Source organism: Aethalodelphis obliquidens, unplaced genomic scaffold (genome assembly GCF_003676395.1).
Source record: "Aethalodelphis obliquidens isolate GAN/ISIS:26980383/991018 unplaced genomic scaffold, ASM367639v1 scaffold5, whole genome shotgun sequence".
Lineage (NCBI taxonomy): Eukaryota > Metazoa > Chordata > Mammalia > Artiodactyla > Delphinidae > Aethalodelphis > Aethalodelphis obliquidens.
This window is the reverse complement of record NW_020837949.1, coordinates 79,283,735-79,300,332: the sequence shown is the minus strand read 5'-3', so window position 1 is coordinate 79,300,332 and position 16,598 is coordinate 79,283,735. Positions and strand designations below refer to the sequence as shown.

At 34.1% G+C, this 16,598-nt stretch overlaps 1 protein-coding gene across 1 annotated transcript in view; it reads right to left on the bottom strand.

The window, feature by feature from the left end:
- The window catches only part of SEMA3E (semaphorin 3E), a 260,267-nt gene that overhangs the window by 23,264 nt on the left and 220,405 nt on the right, over positions 1-16,598 (bottom strand). The window contains exons 7-14 of the mRNA XM_027102736.1: positions 16,303-16,445; positions 15,122-15,236; positions 14,618-14,687; positions 11,655-11,799; positions 9,302-9,524; positions 6,445-6,536; positions 4,198-4,239; positions 2,323-2,489 (exon numbers count right to left, since the gene is read on the bottom strand). Of these exons, the coding sequence (XP_026958537.1) occupies positions 2,323-2,489; positions 4,198-4,239; positions 6,445-6,536; positions 9,302-9,524; positions 11,655-11,799; positions 14,618-14,687; positions 15,122-15,236; positions 16,303-16,445 (997 nt within the window). The remainder of the gene's footprint in view (positions 1-2,322; positions 2,490-4,197; positions 4,240-6,444; positions 6,537-9,301; positions 9,525-11,654; positions 11,800-14,617; positions 14,688-15,121; positions 15,237-16,302; positions 16,446-16,598) is intronic.

The following is a 16,598-nucleotide window of genomic DNA, read 5'->3' as shown; positions in this document are numbered from 1 at the left end:
TTAACTTTTTCTAAATAACTCTTTTTGTCCACCCTTTTAAATACTATCTTACAAACTTGTGCATGTACAATCTTACAAGATGTACTGTATACCAAGACATACTTAGCTATGGAAACCGCTCAGTTAAAATTCTTCATCGCTCTTGCATGCCTAATACGAAACCTTGCTATTCGGAAGTATTTGATGTAAGGCTTGTAAACATATTGATTGTTGCTAAAAACAACAGGATAAATAATATTGTTACTTTTGGTAAAACTACCTTTCTGCCCTTAGATCCTATCACTTCACTCCTAACCTGTGGAACTACACGGCTTTCCCAGAACATTCTGTGCCTCTGTACAAACAATTAATTCTCTTTAGCTGGAATCTCCTTATATCTCTACCTTCAAGACTGAGCTCAAAGGTTGGGTTCTTTTGAGAATTAAATAATGTGTTATGTGTATTGCACTCAGTCCAGTACCTTACACATACTAAGTGCTCAGTGGTGAGCTATCATCCTTACTTACAATTCCATTCTCCACTTCAGGTTCTGATTTCCTACAGACAGGGGGCCGTGACTGTTTATTCATACCCCTTTAACACAGTACAGAAACTGGCTTAATGAGTGAATAAATCATAAAGCAATATTTTCAATTAATAACATGGCTATATTCCTCAAGAATTGCTTTCAAATATCATTAAGCATTTGTACAAAATCAATTAACTCACTCAACTCTTTAATACAGTTGGTAAATTATTTAGTTCACAAATGTCCTCTCAAAGCATCTTTTGTTTTTTTTGCGGTACGCGGGCCTCTCACCGTTGTGGCCTCTCCCGTTGCGGAGCACAGGCTCTGGACACGCAGGCTCAGCGGCCATGGCTCACGGGCCCAGCTGCTCCGCGGCATGTGGGATCTTCCCAGATCGGGGCACGAACCCGTGTCCCCTGCATCGGCAGGCGGACTCTCAACCACTGCGCCACCAGGGAAGCTCCTCAAAGCATCTTTTTACTATCTGCTTAGTATATATTTAAACACTCATTGCAATGTTAACTTAGCTAAGGTCAAATTAACAAACATTTGAATTAGTGACTAAGTGTTTTTAAAACATGAGATTCTACTATACGTGTAAACTTAGAAAAATAACAACTGGATTAAATTAGATTAAATTAGATTTTGAAAAAGGTTTAAAGAAAAGTAGCCCAAAGTGAAAGAGCAAGAGTAAATGAAATTAATAAAAGTTGCTTTTCAGTAGGGAAACTGTATATGAGTCTATATTTTTGCTTTATATTATATTTAGTCACTTTATCAAGTGAAAAAGATAATTGCTTATTCTATAATAAAAATATTTTCCCTTATTTTTGTCCCCAAAGAATGCACAATTTCTTCTGACTTGAGTGAAGATCCTTATTCTTTAAAATACTTTCTGTACCTCAAGGTCTCCTGTTCAAAGAATCCCAGGATTTACCTTCTCTAACAAGTAGCAATGACCCCACTGAATTGTCGATATTAGAGTTTGGAGGTCTTTAAGTACCTTTCATTTGTGTTGAATTAAATCACACATTTCATTAATTATACAGGTCATGCATTTGCCTAGGAGTTAAAATATTCACTTTCAAAATGAAATAAATGAAGACCAGCTGGTCGGGAGGACACAGGGCAAATGCAGGATGTATTTTAGAATTTATTTATTTATTTTCCTTTTAAGTCTTTGAATTCCTCACGTGTGGGGTGGCTAGCCATTTCCACATTTTACGTTTATCTAAACTGGTTTCATGTCTTGCAGCAAAAGTTTCAGGAGGGGGAAGAGTTGATTGAAAGCCGGAGGAAAAATAAAACCCCAGCAGCCTGCTCAGCCCAGTCTCTACACAATAATTAATGGGAGTTATTTTTCAGTAAAATGTGGATGTTTCAAAACTTATATTATGAACAAAATAGGACTATGATGATTAGGAGGTTGGGATTAACATATAAACATTACTATATATAAAAGGGATAATCAACAAGGACCTAATGCATAGCACAGGGAGCTCTACTCAATACTCTGTAATAACCTATATGGGAAAAGAATCTGAAAAAGAATAGATATACCTAAAGTCTATGTACCCCTGAATCAAGCTGCTGTACACCTGAAATAAACACAACATTGTAAATCAACTATATTCCAATATAAAAAAAAAAATCAAAGTTACTTTGGGATAAATGGAAAATCACTAAAAAGAAACAAACAAGCCAAAAAAAAAAAACACGGTTATTTTCATGGAATGAGTACAAAAAGAGAAGAAAATAGTGTTAGGTTTGTTTCTCTAAATAAGGGAAAGATTCCATGGAAGACTCTGTCTCACCGTTTTGCATGTGTGCCTGTTGGGTAATACCGGGAGCAGGATATGCCATCCCAGGCGCAGTAAGGGTCTCGAGCCAGGCAGCAGTCTGCACAAGCACTTCCATACATGTCACACTGATGGAATCTGACTTGGGCCACGGCAGAAGCAGATCCAATATAGAGCTGTTGCTAGAGACATCAAGGAAGAGAGAGGCCACTAGTAGAAATGGGCAGAATTCTCACTGAGCTCTTACACCTGGAGTTTCACATTCCTACACAATCGCCTCTGTGGACACTCACTTACATGACTGCAGTTACTCAAGACAGATAATGGAACACTGATACTTTCATTTTCTCCAAGATCTGAAATACTTTTACAGGCTTGGATGCATGAGTAATAAAATTGCTAGAGCAAGGCTGACAAAAATCTCAAGAAGTTGACTATTTTATTCATTATCTAAGTAGAGTCTTTCGTCATCTAACATTGTAGGTCTTTTTAAAAGATCTATAGGAATGTCCAGTAGGAGACTGGAAAAGTAAATGGTCTTTTTTTGCATTTTTAATTGAGATACAACTGACATATAACATTATATTAGTTTCAGCTGTACAACATAATGATTCGATATTTGTATATACTGTGAAATGATCACAGTCTAGTTCACCACCCTCATCACACACTACAAATCTACAAATTTTTTTTTGTGATGAAAACTTTTAAGATCTACTCTCTTAGCAGCTTTCAAATACACAATACAGTATTGTTAACTATAATCACCATGCTGTACATTATATCACCGGGACTTACCTATTTTATAACTAAAAGTTTGTACCTTTTGATAACCTTCACCCATTTCACCCAGCCCCTGCCTCTGGTGACTACCAATCTGCTCTCTGTATCTATGAGCTTGTTTTTGTTGCTGCTGTTGTTGTTTGCCAATAGTTCACATATAAGTGAGATTATATGGTATTTGTCTTTCTCTGACTTATTTCACTTAGCATAATGCCCTCAAGGTTTATTCATGTTGTCACAAATGGGAGGATTTCTTCCTTTTTTATGGCTGAATAATACTCCATTGTGTGTGCATATATGTATGTATGTGTGTGTGTGTGTATAAACTTTGTTTACCCAGTCATTCATAGATGGACACTTAGTTCATTTCCATGTCTTGGCTATTGTAAACAATCCTTCAATGAACATGGGGGTGCATATACCTTCTTGAGTTAGTGTTTTTGTTTCCTTTGGATAAATACCCAGAGGCAGAATTGCTAGATCATATGGCAGTTCTATTTTTAATTTTTTGAGGCACCTCCATACTGTTTTCCATAGTGGCTGCACCAATTTACATTCCCACTAACAGCGCACATAGACATATAACGTAGAAAAGTGATGTAGATATATATAGAGTGATGTGGAATAAACTGTAAGAGATGTTATTAAGTAAAAAGTAGAAGTAGCAGAACAATCAACATCCCATGTTCCCATGTGCCTAAACATAAAAGGTTATTTATAACTAAATGAGGTAATATATGCAACAAGTACTTCTGAAGAAATTTACACCTGAAGCTGGTTCCAGTAAAGTAGAAAAGAGGTTTGTGTTTCATTGTACACTCTTTTGTATTACCATCATTATCACTGTTTTTTGCAAAAACATTACCAAAAAAAAATCATGGAATAAGGTCCTATCATGGTTGTAGAGGTAAACCTACTCTTGTCAACCTTTCTAAAACCAGAAAGTGAAGAAATCTGTTACCTGTAAACCACTATGTATTTTTGTCAGAATAAAACTGTAACTTGTTAATATATAAGCACACATACTTAAGCTTTCTATCCTTTGACCTTATCTGATAATACAAAACACACACACACACACACCCCACCCCCCCACACACAACTTACTCTCTTTGATGAAATCTCCATAGAAATAATCGGAACTGGATCCTGAAAAATTAAAAAGATACGTTTCCTTTTTAGGAATAAAAATATAGAAACATACCTTAGTGTGGTTATAAATTACCTGAAATCATACTAGGTATGTGAGTTGTTTGCTGCCAAGCAGTCTACAGCTTTCATTTTAGTAAATCAAAAGGAAAATACACTTAAATAAAATACAGCTTTCTTTTAAAATATATTTTCTAGTAGAGTAGGACAACATGTGGATGAGAAAAGTAGTGAATAATCTAAGCATCTTATAGTTTGTCTCTGGATTATAATTTTTGTGTTTGCATTTGAATATTACTCATGCTCTGGAAACTCAAATATCTTGAAATAAAATAATAAAGTCAGAGTGTTCTTTCTTATAAAGAAAGTTGAACCATTAGAAGTAAAACAGTTACGTCTTTGAATAGGTCTTACTGCCAATAAACCATGTGATCTTTCATTGTTTTAACCCAGGCCTACATAAAATACTTTTCTGTTAGAGTTCAATTTCCATGAACCCAGAATGCTTTGAAAAAGATGCACTGTCATCATCACTGTCTTAGAATTGCACCAGAGGAAGGATGAATCTACAGGATAGTTTGAGAGCCTATGTGCAATTCTAGGGATGGTGACTGAGACGACAGTGTCTCTAAGGACACCACAAAGTCAGTCAGTTCTGAAAGTGGAGACGCCATAGGCAAGTGGGATCCGCTCTGTGGATAATTACCCTTCAAACAATTATTTTCTGAAAGAGAAAAACTGATCCTCTCTATTAAATTTTTAAAACTATTTTAAACTACAGAACCATATATGCAGGCATGCATTTATTCATTCCAAACACAATGTTTCTTAAGGGTTTATATGAACAAGACATTGTGATGAATGTGGTTAATATGAGAGCTATGATTCCTAATATGAAATGAAATCTTACAGAGGTCCAATACGCAAAATAAACAAAAGCATAGCTGCTCTGGATGAGATAAGAATGTGGTTAACTTTGTGCATAGCTATGGGGAATCTAATCTCCAGAAGAGCCAACGCGAAATAAACTGTTTCTCATCAAAAATGTTTTCATATACATTCATCACCTACATACACAATCTTCATTACTTGCAGATTGTGTTCTTGCACATTTGCTTACTTGCCAAAATTTAGTTGTAACTCCAATATCAATACTTGTGTTTCGCAGTCATTCACAGACATGTGTGTGCTCAGAATGGCAAAATCTCTTGAGTTGCCCAACGTGTACATTCCCAGATAACGTCGGTCAAGGTGATACCCTGCCTTCTTGTTTCAGCTCTCATATTGTAAACAGGTATCCTTTTCATGGGCTATTTAGTGCCCCATTTTCATACTGTTGTGCTTTTTGTTAGTGATTGTGCTGATTAAAAGGCCCCTAAGCATAGTGCTGAAGTGCTGTCTCGTGTTCCTAAGCTCCAAAAGACTGTGATGTGCCTTATGAAGAAAACATGTTTTAAATAAGCCTTATTCAGGCATTAGTTATAGTGCTGTTAGCCGTAAGTTCAACGTTAAGTAATCAACTATGTATACTAACTAAGGTGTCTTTAAACAGAAACACACATAAAACAAGGTTATGGATTGATAAGTTGACAAAAATGTCGTGACTAGAGACTCTCAGGAACTTAACCCTGTATCTCCCCTAGGAGCAATGATTACTAATTAATTCAGCGTTCAGGGTGACTTCAAAGACGGTAAGTGCCACAAATGTTGAGACTTACTGTGTGTCAATATGTACAATTGTTTGCCTCATGTCTAATCTTTCCATTATCGTTTTGTAGTTTTCTCTCTTTTAGTAAATTCTCTGTGTAAACTGCATGCCATAAAAAAGCAGTCTACTCACCATACCACAAAGTCCACAACATGAAATCTACTGCTATTTTTTAACTGTCTATATCGATAGTAAATTTGTTCAAGATGATACATTGCAATAATGATTCTAGAATTCACTTGTGGGATAAATGTCATTTCTTTATGTCACAGTTCATATAATGAGATTCTTTTCATGCTCGGTAAATACTGGCCTCTTCATATGAACAGTCTATGAGAATCAAATAGATGTATCAGAATTTTAAATTATTCTTCAATTCACTCTGAATTCACAATATACCTGTTAGAAAAAAACTGACGTAATGTTTTTCCTATTTATAACTCACTTGCAACTGTCTGTAATACATAAATGTTGGCTATATTTTTCACTAAAAATACCTTGAATATCTGAAGTTCTTCTAGAATTACTTCTTCCATTGATTCTGTTTCTTGGTTGTAAATCGTGATTACTTTCAGCACAATTCCATTATCTGTGAGAAAACAAAAGAGATAAACTAGAAGCTTTGTCACAATCTGGTTTTCAAACAATTAAATACAATGGGGAGACCATAAATTCAAATAAGATTTGAAATCTAGATGTACAAAACATTTAATCATTGCTAGTGAAAACAATATGACTACTTACATATTCATATTCATTATTTCAAAAATTTGATTCAAAAATCCAGTTAAAGGTTCAGAAATCAAAATGTCTTTTGGAATTAATGAAATATAAGACAGATGGCAAATTATTCTAGCTTCTTCTGTGATGTATGATGAAAGAAAACTTTTTACCTAAAGCTACGTTCCCTGTAAGAAACTATACCTTTAATCTTATGGAACCTTCCAAGCAACACACTATGGAAATTTATATATATATATATAGATAGATAGATAGATAGGCATATAGATAGAACATGTTTATATCTATATATACTTTATTTTTTCCTTCCAGTTTTAATGAGATATAATTTACATACAGCACTGTATAAGTTTAAGGTATACAGCATAATTATTTGACTTACATCATGAAATGATTATCACAATAAGTGAACATCCATCATCTCATATAGACACAAAATAAAAAGAATTATTTTCCTTGTGATGAGAACGCTTAGAATTTACTCTCTTAAAAAGTTTCATGTATAACATACAGCACTGTTAAATTATATTAATCATGGTGTACATTATATCCTTAGTACTTATTTATCTCATAACTGGAAGTATGTATCTTTGACAACCTTCATCCAATTCTCCCACCCTTCACCTCCAGTAACCACAAATTTGGTTATGTACACTTTTAATAAAAATTTCAAGCATACACCATTGAGAGAATAGTATAATGAGTCCTCCTGTACAAACCATTTAGCTTCCATAATTATCAATAATTTTATAAATTTATATTCACCTTTTACAACTCCACGTTATTTTTATTATTCCTGATATTCTGAGCTTGTTATTTCCAATGAAAAATTTAATGAGACGCTAATTTGCTTGTAAGAAAGATTTGGTGTAGTGGCTAGAAATAACTTAGAGAAAAAAAGCACGTTGGAGGTTCTGATTCAAGAGTTTCTATGGTATTTAAGCAATTTGTTTAAAAATTATGAAATCTTGCGGTTGGGTTAATAAAATTTGATTAAAATAAAACTAATAACAATTACCTGTATCATACATTAAAAGGAACAAAAATTATCATATCAAGCACACATTATAAATATCCCACAATTATTATATCAAGTAAAAAGCAAAGATGAAACTCAAATTATCAATTTGCAACCAGTGATTTTGCAATAAGGACTATATAGCATTAAAGCAAGTGTCTGGTAAATTTGGGGAAAAATAACTATTTTGTGGGATTTTCCAATGCTGTACTCATCACACATTTATCAAATATGTTCTTTGTGCTGAAAAGCTGTGGTTCAATATAACAATATCTTTACGTTAAACATAGGTTACAAGAGAGTGTAAGTATATACCTGATATTTCTGGAATTCTCTCAAATAGCTTTGGTCAATCTAATAAACAAGTATTTCTGAAAACATTCTTTGACTTATATTATATGACTTCTCATTTAAAAATAACATACTTTTTTCTATGATTAATTTTATCAAATATTACTCTTGCTTATGGAATTCTTTTTTTTTTTTTTTTTTTAAACTCTGTTGGACATTACTATAAGTGAATTCATGGCCAGGTAACTTTAACTTTGTTAAAGAAATCTGATGCTTTGTTGATCTTGAACCCACAGTGTAGAGCACATTACTAACCTCCTAAAATAAATGAATAAAATACAGCCTGCACCAGAGATCAATTTCTGGAAATCCGATGAATATCTCCTTACTTAAATCTTTGCTTTTTCAGAAAGCATGACTGGAAAAACTCAAGCACCAATATTAATACTATATCCTAATTCCTGATTTGGGCATATGCAATGTCTCTTTAGAAAATGTCAATGATTAAAGTTAAGTATGGTAGAATGTTTCCTCTTCTAAATAGGATCTGCTGTAGCAATTACTATGATGCATATGAAAAAAAAGAAATGATCATTTTAAAGATTCTTTAAATGACTATATAATTTTAAAGCACTTGACAGAATTTGATACATATTACCCTGGATGCTAAAAGATTGCAAGTTCTCTTCCACAAGCTAGATCTAATGCACAGCATTAACTGAAATTACAAATTTATTTGAAATATTCACTTTTAGCATATTTATTACACTTTGTTTTATTAATGCAGGATATTATAGCTTTGGTCTAAAATTTTATCTCCATTATGTGTAACGCTTGGCTTGTTTGGGACACATGGATGACTTCTGATGGGGTCTGATAAGCATAGTTGAGATTACAGATTTAGGTGAAATTACCTAAACCTCACCTAAAGATTGAAAAATCTTGAGACCTTGCTGAGCAGCCAAAGGTAGCAGTGGACCTGGGGGAGTAACAGGATATCCTTGTACGGCACCCTACTTCCTCTGTGAGCTCTTTTTGGAACCAACATTGTTTATTGTTTGTCAATTACTCGTTACTTTATGTATTCATTTGTTCAAATGTATTAAGTATTGACCATGTATCAGGAATTATGTGCAGTAACTACCCCAAATCTTCTCTTCCATTGCAGTAGACAGGTAGTATGTAAATGAGCCAATGGGTCAACCAGGGTTTTGTTGATAGGTGGGTTTTTTTTTAATGTAATAATGTTATTGATTTTAAGGTTCAATTGAAATGTCTCTCTGAGTACTCTCTAATCTCTTTACCTGTCCCAATGAACAAGACATCATATTGGCCATCCTCGGCTTCCACTCGATCCACTGCTATTTGTTTCAGGTTATACTTTCCATCTGTTTTCACCAGTATTGGTTTTTTATGGGCAGGTTTTATGGGCTGGTGCATAAGTGGATGGCTTCTTGCAAATCTGATGGCATCATCGGGGTAGTCTTTGGTGGTTCCATACCTCCCTCCATTCACTTTGCTGGCACACTGAAATACAAACGGATGAGAGAATTTTTTTCCCCTGAAACCTAAGGAGCAAATTTATACTTAATTATGAAAAAAATTACAAAAACTGGGTATGTTCACTTAATCAACTGTGCATTTAGCAATATTTAGTAACCATATATTCTTCCTTACAGAAATAAAATCTGCATTAAAAATTGCATAGAGAGACTGAATTATTTCAAACATGCAGCAGTAGAAATAGACAGATAGTAGTGAAATACTGAAAAAGTAAAGTATATGTAATACTGGTATAGTCTGGAGGTAATACAAACGTATAACATTATAAATATTCTAATTATTTTTCCTGCTTCTAAAATTTATTTTTCATATTTGTAAATTAAATTTTAATTTGCTATGAACAATATATTGTTTATAGCAAAACAAAGAGACTCTTTATTGTGCTAAATCTTCCCCCCAAATTCAGAATCACAACCGCACAGCAGCTTTCCCATTATTGACACTATGATTGGTGATGGTTCCAATTGGCTCACTGACTACAGAATTTTAGTGCTGTAACACTGAAACCTATTCAAATTCCGTCGCTGTTAAATAAGGAAAAAACCCTCTCTGTTCTACTGTAATCTGTATGAATTTATATTATTTTTGTATGAATTAGACACAATAAATTGAGAAGACAAGAAATATTTGCCATAACATGTCTCAATTCTTAAATCACTGACTCTAACAATAAATGTTCAATGGTACCTAAGTTACTTCTTGGAATACCTTTAACTGCGTTGATTCATGCTTGTTATTAAGCGCTCCCTCATTTCACATATTTTCCTCCAGAACCAGCAGCAATTGCAATGATGACCTTGATAAAAATTTTCCACTTCAGAGTATAAATACAGTAGTTTAGTAATCAGATTCTGCAAAGAGGGCATCTTTAATGGTTTGTTTTAAAAATTTGGGCCATATTTCTTAATTTGGCATGAATTTTTCACTTGAGTGTACTTTCATGATATATAATTGGAAACATTTTGGACCAGCCTGGAAGCAGTTCAGTAACCAGTCACTTCCTCCAAATCTCCTTTAATACCATGTGGTTTCAAGAAGCATTTCCAGCAAAGCCACAGGAGTGGGTTTTCTCCATTTAAATTGTAATTTCAATCAATAGAGTGAAATAAAATATACTTTATGTCTTACTGGAAGTAATAATTTTAAGCTAGTGAGAGAGAGTGATTGAAATGGTAAAGCCTTACACTTGTTAACGTAGGTAAGCTTTGTTTCCACTTTGAATTTTGGCTCTGCAAAAATGGTTTCTACTCGACTTGCAAGCACTTGTGGAATCAGCCTAGTGTTGGGTTTCCACCAGCTGCTCATAATAGTGTAGACCGTGACTTGCATGACAAGTTCAGTATTTGTTCTCCATGGACAGCAGATACAATGATGCTACACTTTCCCAGCCTAGTTGTGTACGGGACATATGATACAAAATCATCCTCATCATAATCATCATCGTGTGTGCAATTAAAAGCACAAGGTTTGAACGGCTAGTTAGGGAGAATCTTAGTAGTATCAGTTAAGAGGCAAATGGTGGAACTCCTTATTCTCTAGCAACACAGCTGTATTGTCACTTTTCTTCCACAAGGCCAGCAAGGATGGCAAATGGGGTGCTCAGAATTCTGAAGAGCCAGAGAAAAAGCTTCCTCTTGACACGTAAAAGTGAGAAGTAGGGAGAAAATGTGGCCTAGGGAACTGAGAGCCTGACTCAAATATTATAATAAAAATTTGGTAACATTCTCTTGCATGGAAATCACATGTGGCACTAATTCTTCTGAAGAGGCTGAGAGGAATATAATGCTCACTGGATATTTCTGTATTCACCAGTATCCTTAAAAATAAAATTTTAGTGAGAGCTACATAGATAGCTAAAATATCAACAATAATATACAGTCTATAATGCTAGATTATATTCTTTTCATTAAGTAACAAGCATACATCTTGATGTAAGAAGTAATATTTCTTTACCTTGCAAGTAATCAAGCATATTTTTAGGTATTGAATTTAACTATTTCATGCTAATTTAGTAAAGCATCTGAAACAATGAACTGAATATTACTAAAAGAATCTTTAAAAAATAAGAATACTTTGTTAAATGCCTAAACTTACAGAACCAGGTCTTGGATAAGGGACTTTTCCTTCATAGAGTGACCAGTGGTATTCAGGTCCTTCCTTATGTGCATATGGTCCATTAAAGGCTGCCCGGATACTGGACATGTGATAGACACATATAGCATGCCCTCTAAATATATTACTAAAAAAAAAAAAAAGATAAGTTACTATTCTGGAACAGACTAGGAGATCACCTAGTCAAGCCCCGCAGACAACATAGATAAGGATGAAGTCTTGGATAAAAGACTTGCAATCTCTTAAGCATAGGATATTCTAGAGATATTAACTATTGCAATATTTCAAGTATGGAAACTCCAAAATTTACCATTTTTTGCCTATTTATTATAATAAATTGAAAATGACATTGTTAGAATCACAAAAGCAGTTGTGTCACTTCATTTTCTCCAGTTAAATCTTTTTTTTTATTGAAATATAGTTGATTTACAATGCTGTGTTAGTTTCAGGTGTATAGCACAGTGATTCAGTTTTTCATACACACACACACTCACACACACACACACACACATACACACACACATATATATATATACACATATTCTTTTTCAGATTCTTTTGTGTTTTTATATTTTTTATTAAGATTTGGCCTTAATATTTTAAAGATTCATTCCCAAGTTGAGGAAGGCTTTATCTCCTTGTACGTTGGCCTCTCTTCCAAGTAGACAGTGTTTTCCTATTCACCATGCTGTTAATATTGCTATAAATTTTATTCAAATTTTATTACTTCTCTTAGTGTATATGATTTGAAGAACAATTTAAAGTCTAAAGAAAATTTGGGGCTTTGTTTCATTCTTTAGCTTGGGGTCACAGAAACATTTATAAGCCTGCTGTATATTCCTTCCTTCAGGTCACTGAAAACAGTGCTACAGTGGAAAGATTTACTGGGCTGCACCAGATTAATTTTGAGAAAAAGACTTACATTCTAAAAAACTCAGATTCTTTACCTGCAGAACTACTAGCAACTGAAATTATTTTTTTGATAAAAATTTCTACTTGTCGCACATAAAGACAGTAGTTGACTAACTACAGCAAGCTTTATTGGGGGCATAAGATTCTGCAAAAGGACATTTTAGAATGATTTGTTTTAAAGATCTGGCTGCATTTCTTAATTTGGCATAATCTGAATGAATTCTAACACTTCCCTAGCCTCCTTATTGTGAGAATTAAAATAATTAGTTTGGGAAAGTGCTTTGCAAAATTTTTTGTAAGTGTAACATTTCCTACATTCTGAGACACCTGTAGAACAGCAGTTATGTTACTGTCTGAGGACATCAATTCACACATCTTATAACACACCTTGAAGCAACTGGAAATGCCTGCAACAGTGAGAAAACCAGAGATAGTCTTCCAACTAACATGGCAATAAACCTTTGATCACCATGCTACGATATCAACCTTTACGTCAGGTAACAGCTGGCAAGCCTTTTTCTCACAATTATGTATAAATTGAACAGTCAAGATTGAAATTATGGAAGAAAATAATGTCTTGCCTTTGAAATCTCAGACAGATCCATTATGCTATCATTTATGAAAGCAGCTTATAAACTGATCATTATAACCCATAAAAAATCTATACTGATTATCCTATAGCTTATATTTATCATATAAAGCCGTGGATTTATCATGCAGTGTATAAATTCTTCACTGGCATAAGGCAGAAGATGAAGTGTAAAAAGAAGGTAGGGATTTTCCATGGACTGTAATAGCTACCAATCTACATTAACATCTCCTTGCATCAAGGAATAACTGATAGCAAAACTGTTTCCATGTTTCTGTGATGAAGAAAAGATCTCCTTACAATAGCAGGATACTTACCGAAAGAGCTTTATTATTTTTTTTTTCAAAGTGACCGTAATAAACTACCTGCTGAAAAAGTAAACAAAAACTATGTGGAGAGATCCTAAGCAAACAAGGTATACATGACTATAGAACAGTTAAAGGCCAATGCAATGCAAATGAGGAATTGAGTAATACCATTCTTTTCCTGTCAAGAGAACTGAAGTATATTCTTTATTTCTCATTCCAGTCATATCATCTCCACTCTGCCTTATTTGGAAAGACACTCAGGAAATTATATATATAAACTTTCAACCAAAACTGACTCTAATAACATTTTTTCATTCATGTATCAACACACGAAATATTTGATTCATTTTTCCAGCAGTCTTCAATGGATACAAAATACAAAAGCATAAAAGAGAAAAATACTAGATCAGAAGCCCTAAACTTGAGCACCTTTTTAAAATTTAAAACTCAGAGGGTAAATCATAAATGTGTGTTCTCTAAGAATCTACACAGGACCAAGACAACCAGAGTAAAGGAGTGAGCAAGTGCTCTGTGATTAAGGAATCAAGGAGTGTTTCATGAAGACGCCAATTGACAAGTACTGGAAAAACTGATATAAATCAGCGTTAGAAGGGAAAGTAGATAAATAAAATCACAGTCACGGGGAAAGCAGAGACTGGGATTCTGACAAGGTATTATCTTGTCAAAAGCAGAGTTTGTGGGAATTTAGAGGAAAAACTTTCAATCCTGAATGGGGAATATTTGATAGAGAGCCTTGAAAGCCTGACTTGGACAATAGTATATGATGATTGAAAGAATTATCCTAGACTCTAAAGCATGGAACTAGTACCTTAAAAACTGTATGAGAAAAAAAAAAATCATTCTGTTGTAGATCAGAGAGGGAAGAACTTAGGACATTGAGCATAGGAGGATGCTGGTACTTCAAACAAAAACAAATAAGGATCTGGATTGAGATTGTGGCTTTAAACATCAAAGTACAACTGCAAACACAGGAGAACGAAGAGAAATTGGTGAATTATAAAGTACAGAAAGTGAGAATAACTCATTGGTCAGCAGTATTTTCAATTGCATATACAGTGAAGGGGTTTGGCATCCTTTGTTTCATGATGTTTTGACTGGCCATATAAATTTCTCACCTGGTAGTGTTGAAGAGTCCAAATATCACTGGGTTCTTATGATCTCTGGTATGCAGCAAAAAAATATCCTCTGAAACATTAAAGACCATTATGTTACTTAATATGTTTAGCCCTCGTTGCATGTGAAGAAAATATATTGTCATAAAATAGTTTAGAACCCATGACAGATTTTAAGATATAAATTTCCATATACAATCATATAACAATGACCAAATCACAACACAGTGAGATTGATGACTGTTCAAGATGACTGTGAGCTGGGCCTCAAGGAGGAAACTAGAGGCGCCGACTCTAAACTAACAAGAGGGGTCTTTCTGTTCCCGCAACTCCCTTGTCCCCATACGTGGACCTGGCCAAGACGAAAAGAATAGAAACGTGCTCCAAGTTAGATAGAAGTCAATTACTGCAGAAAGCAAATTTTCCATATGTGCTAGAAACACTGAGGGTTATACAAAGAAGCATATATATTGAAGAGGAAAATTTAGCTCTCCCAATAATATTTACCTAATTCATCAAAATACGTATCAATTCCATTCATTCCTGGTACTGAGCAAACCAGTCTAGCTTTCAGGAAAGTGCTCCACTTGTTCACTAGGATTCTCTGTCCTCCTACATCGTTCTGTAAAAAACAGAAAGCAGGTAAATGGGTACCCAGAGAACTTTTATCAACAACAGATTTTGTACCATCAAACCTGCAGATGGCAAGAGTTACAGTTCTTTTATTTAATGTGAAAATTTGAGCATAATCTTCAAATAATATTAAAGACGCAATGCCCCATAAACTTTTTCTTTAGGTTTGCACATTCTGCCTTGTCAGTGTACTTTCACCCTGGCCCATTAAATACAGTTTCCAGGTATTACACAACGTTAGTAGAGAGTAGAGTACACTTTCCTAAACAAAGTAGTAAGCTTTATGATACAGTAACGTTTATTATTATTTTATTGATAAATAATCAGCTTATCTCAGAAGTACAGAAGCATCCACTTCTTCTTCTTATTTTAGGGAAAAAGGCTTGAAATCCTAACACACAAACACACATACACATAACAGGCATACATATTTGCACACATACATAAAATACGTATGTGTGTATATGTGAATATATATACACATACATATATACTGAACATACGTATAAACATCTTCTTAAATTTATTCAAGTATCTTCTTAAATATCAAAATAACTTCACATTTATAACACTATTAGCATTCTCTCAATATACATGGCTACCCCAGTTGGTTCTGAATGTTCACAAAACAACCTATCTGATTATGCCCAACAAAACTATATATGTTCTCCCTACAGAATCAACCATCTGAATTGTTGAAACATGCTCATGTAAATTATTTAGAATGTGGATTAAAGAAACTTGCAAGATTTTGGTGAAATTAACTTTTTAAAATGGAGCTCAAACTTCTGTGTAGGAAGAAGTATAGCCTAATTATAGGCCATTTCTTAGTAGGGCTTTGAAAATGGAGAAAATCACACAAAGTGCAAAGCTCTTTTCAGATTAAACTTTCAGTAGATATGAAGTCTGAAGACTAGATAGTAAATACCAATTTTAGGGAGCCTAAGAGAATAGAAGAAAATATTTTACAGTAGAAACCTACTATAAAATGAACAAAGGCCTGACCATAAATTGCGAGTTAAGCAAGCTTAGTGAGAGAAGAAGGCGGTCCTCACCACGCAGAGCCGCCCCACTCTGGTGTAAATTGCCTGGGCATTGTTTTCTGCCTCCAGGGCCTTCTCCGTAAAAAAGAAATACACTTTGTTGTCATCTCGGTCTTCATTGTCAGGGATCATGTACGAACCTACAAATTTTGGTTCTAGAGAAGTAAAAAACAGATGAAAATGTAGTAACTATTACAACAAAGTAAGTTAATATATTTCCCTTGAAATTTTGTACTAAACATTAAAATCATGTAGCTATCTCCATATTCTGTGCAAATCAACAATTTTTTTTTTTTTTTTTTTTTTTT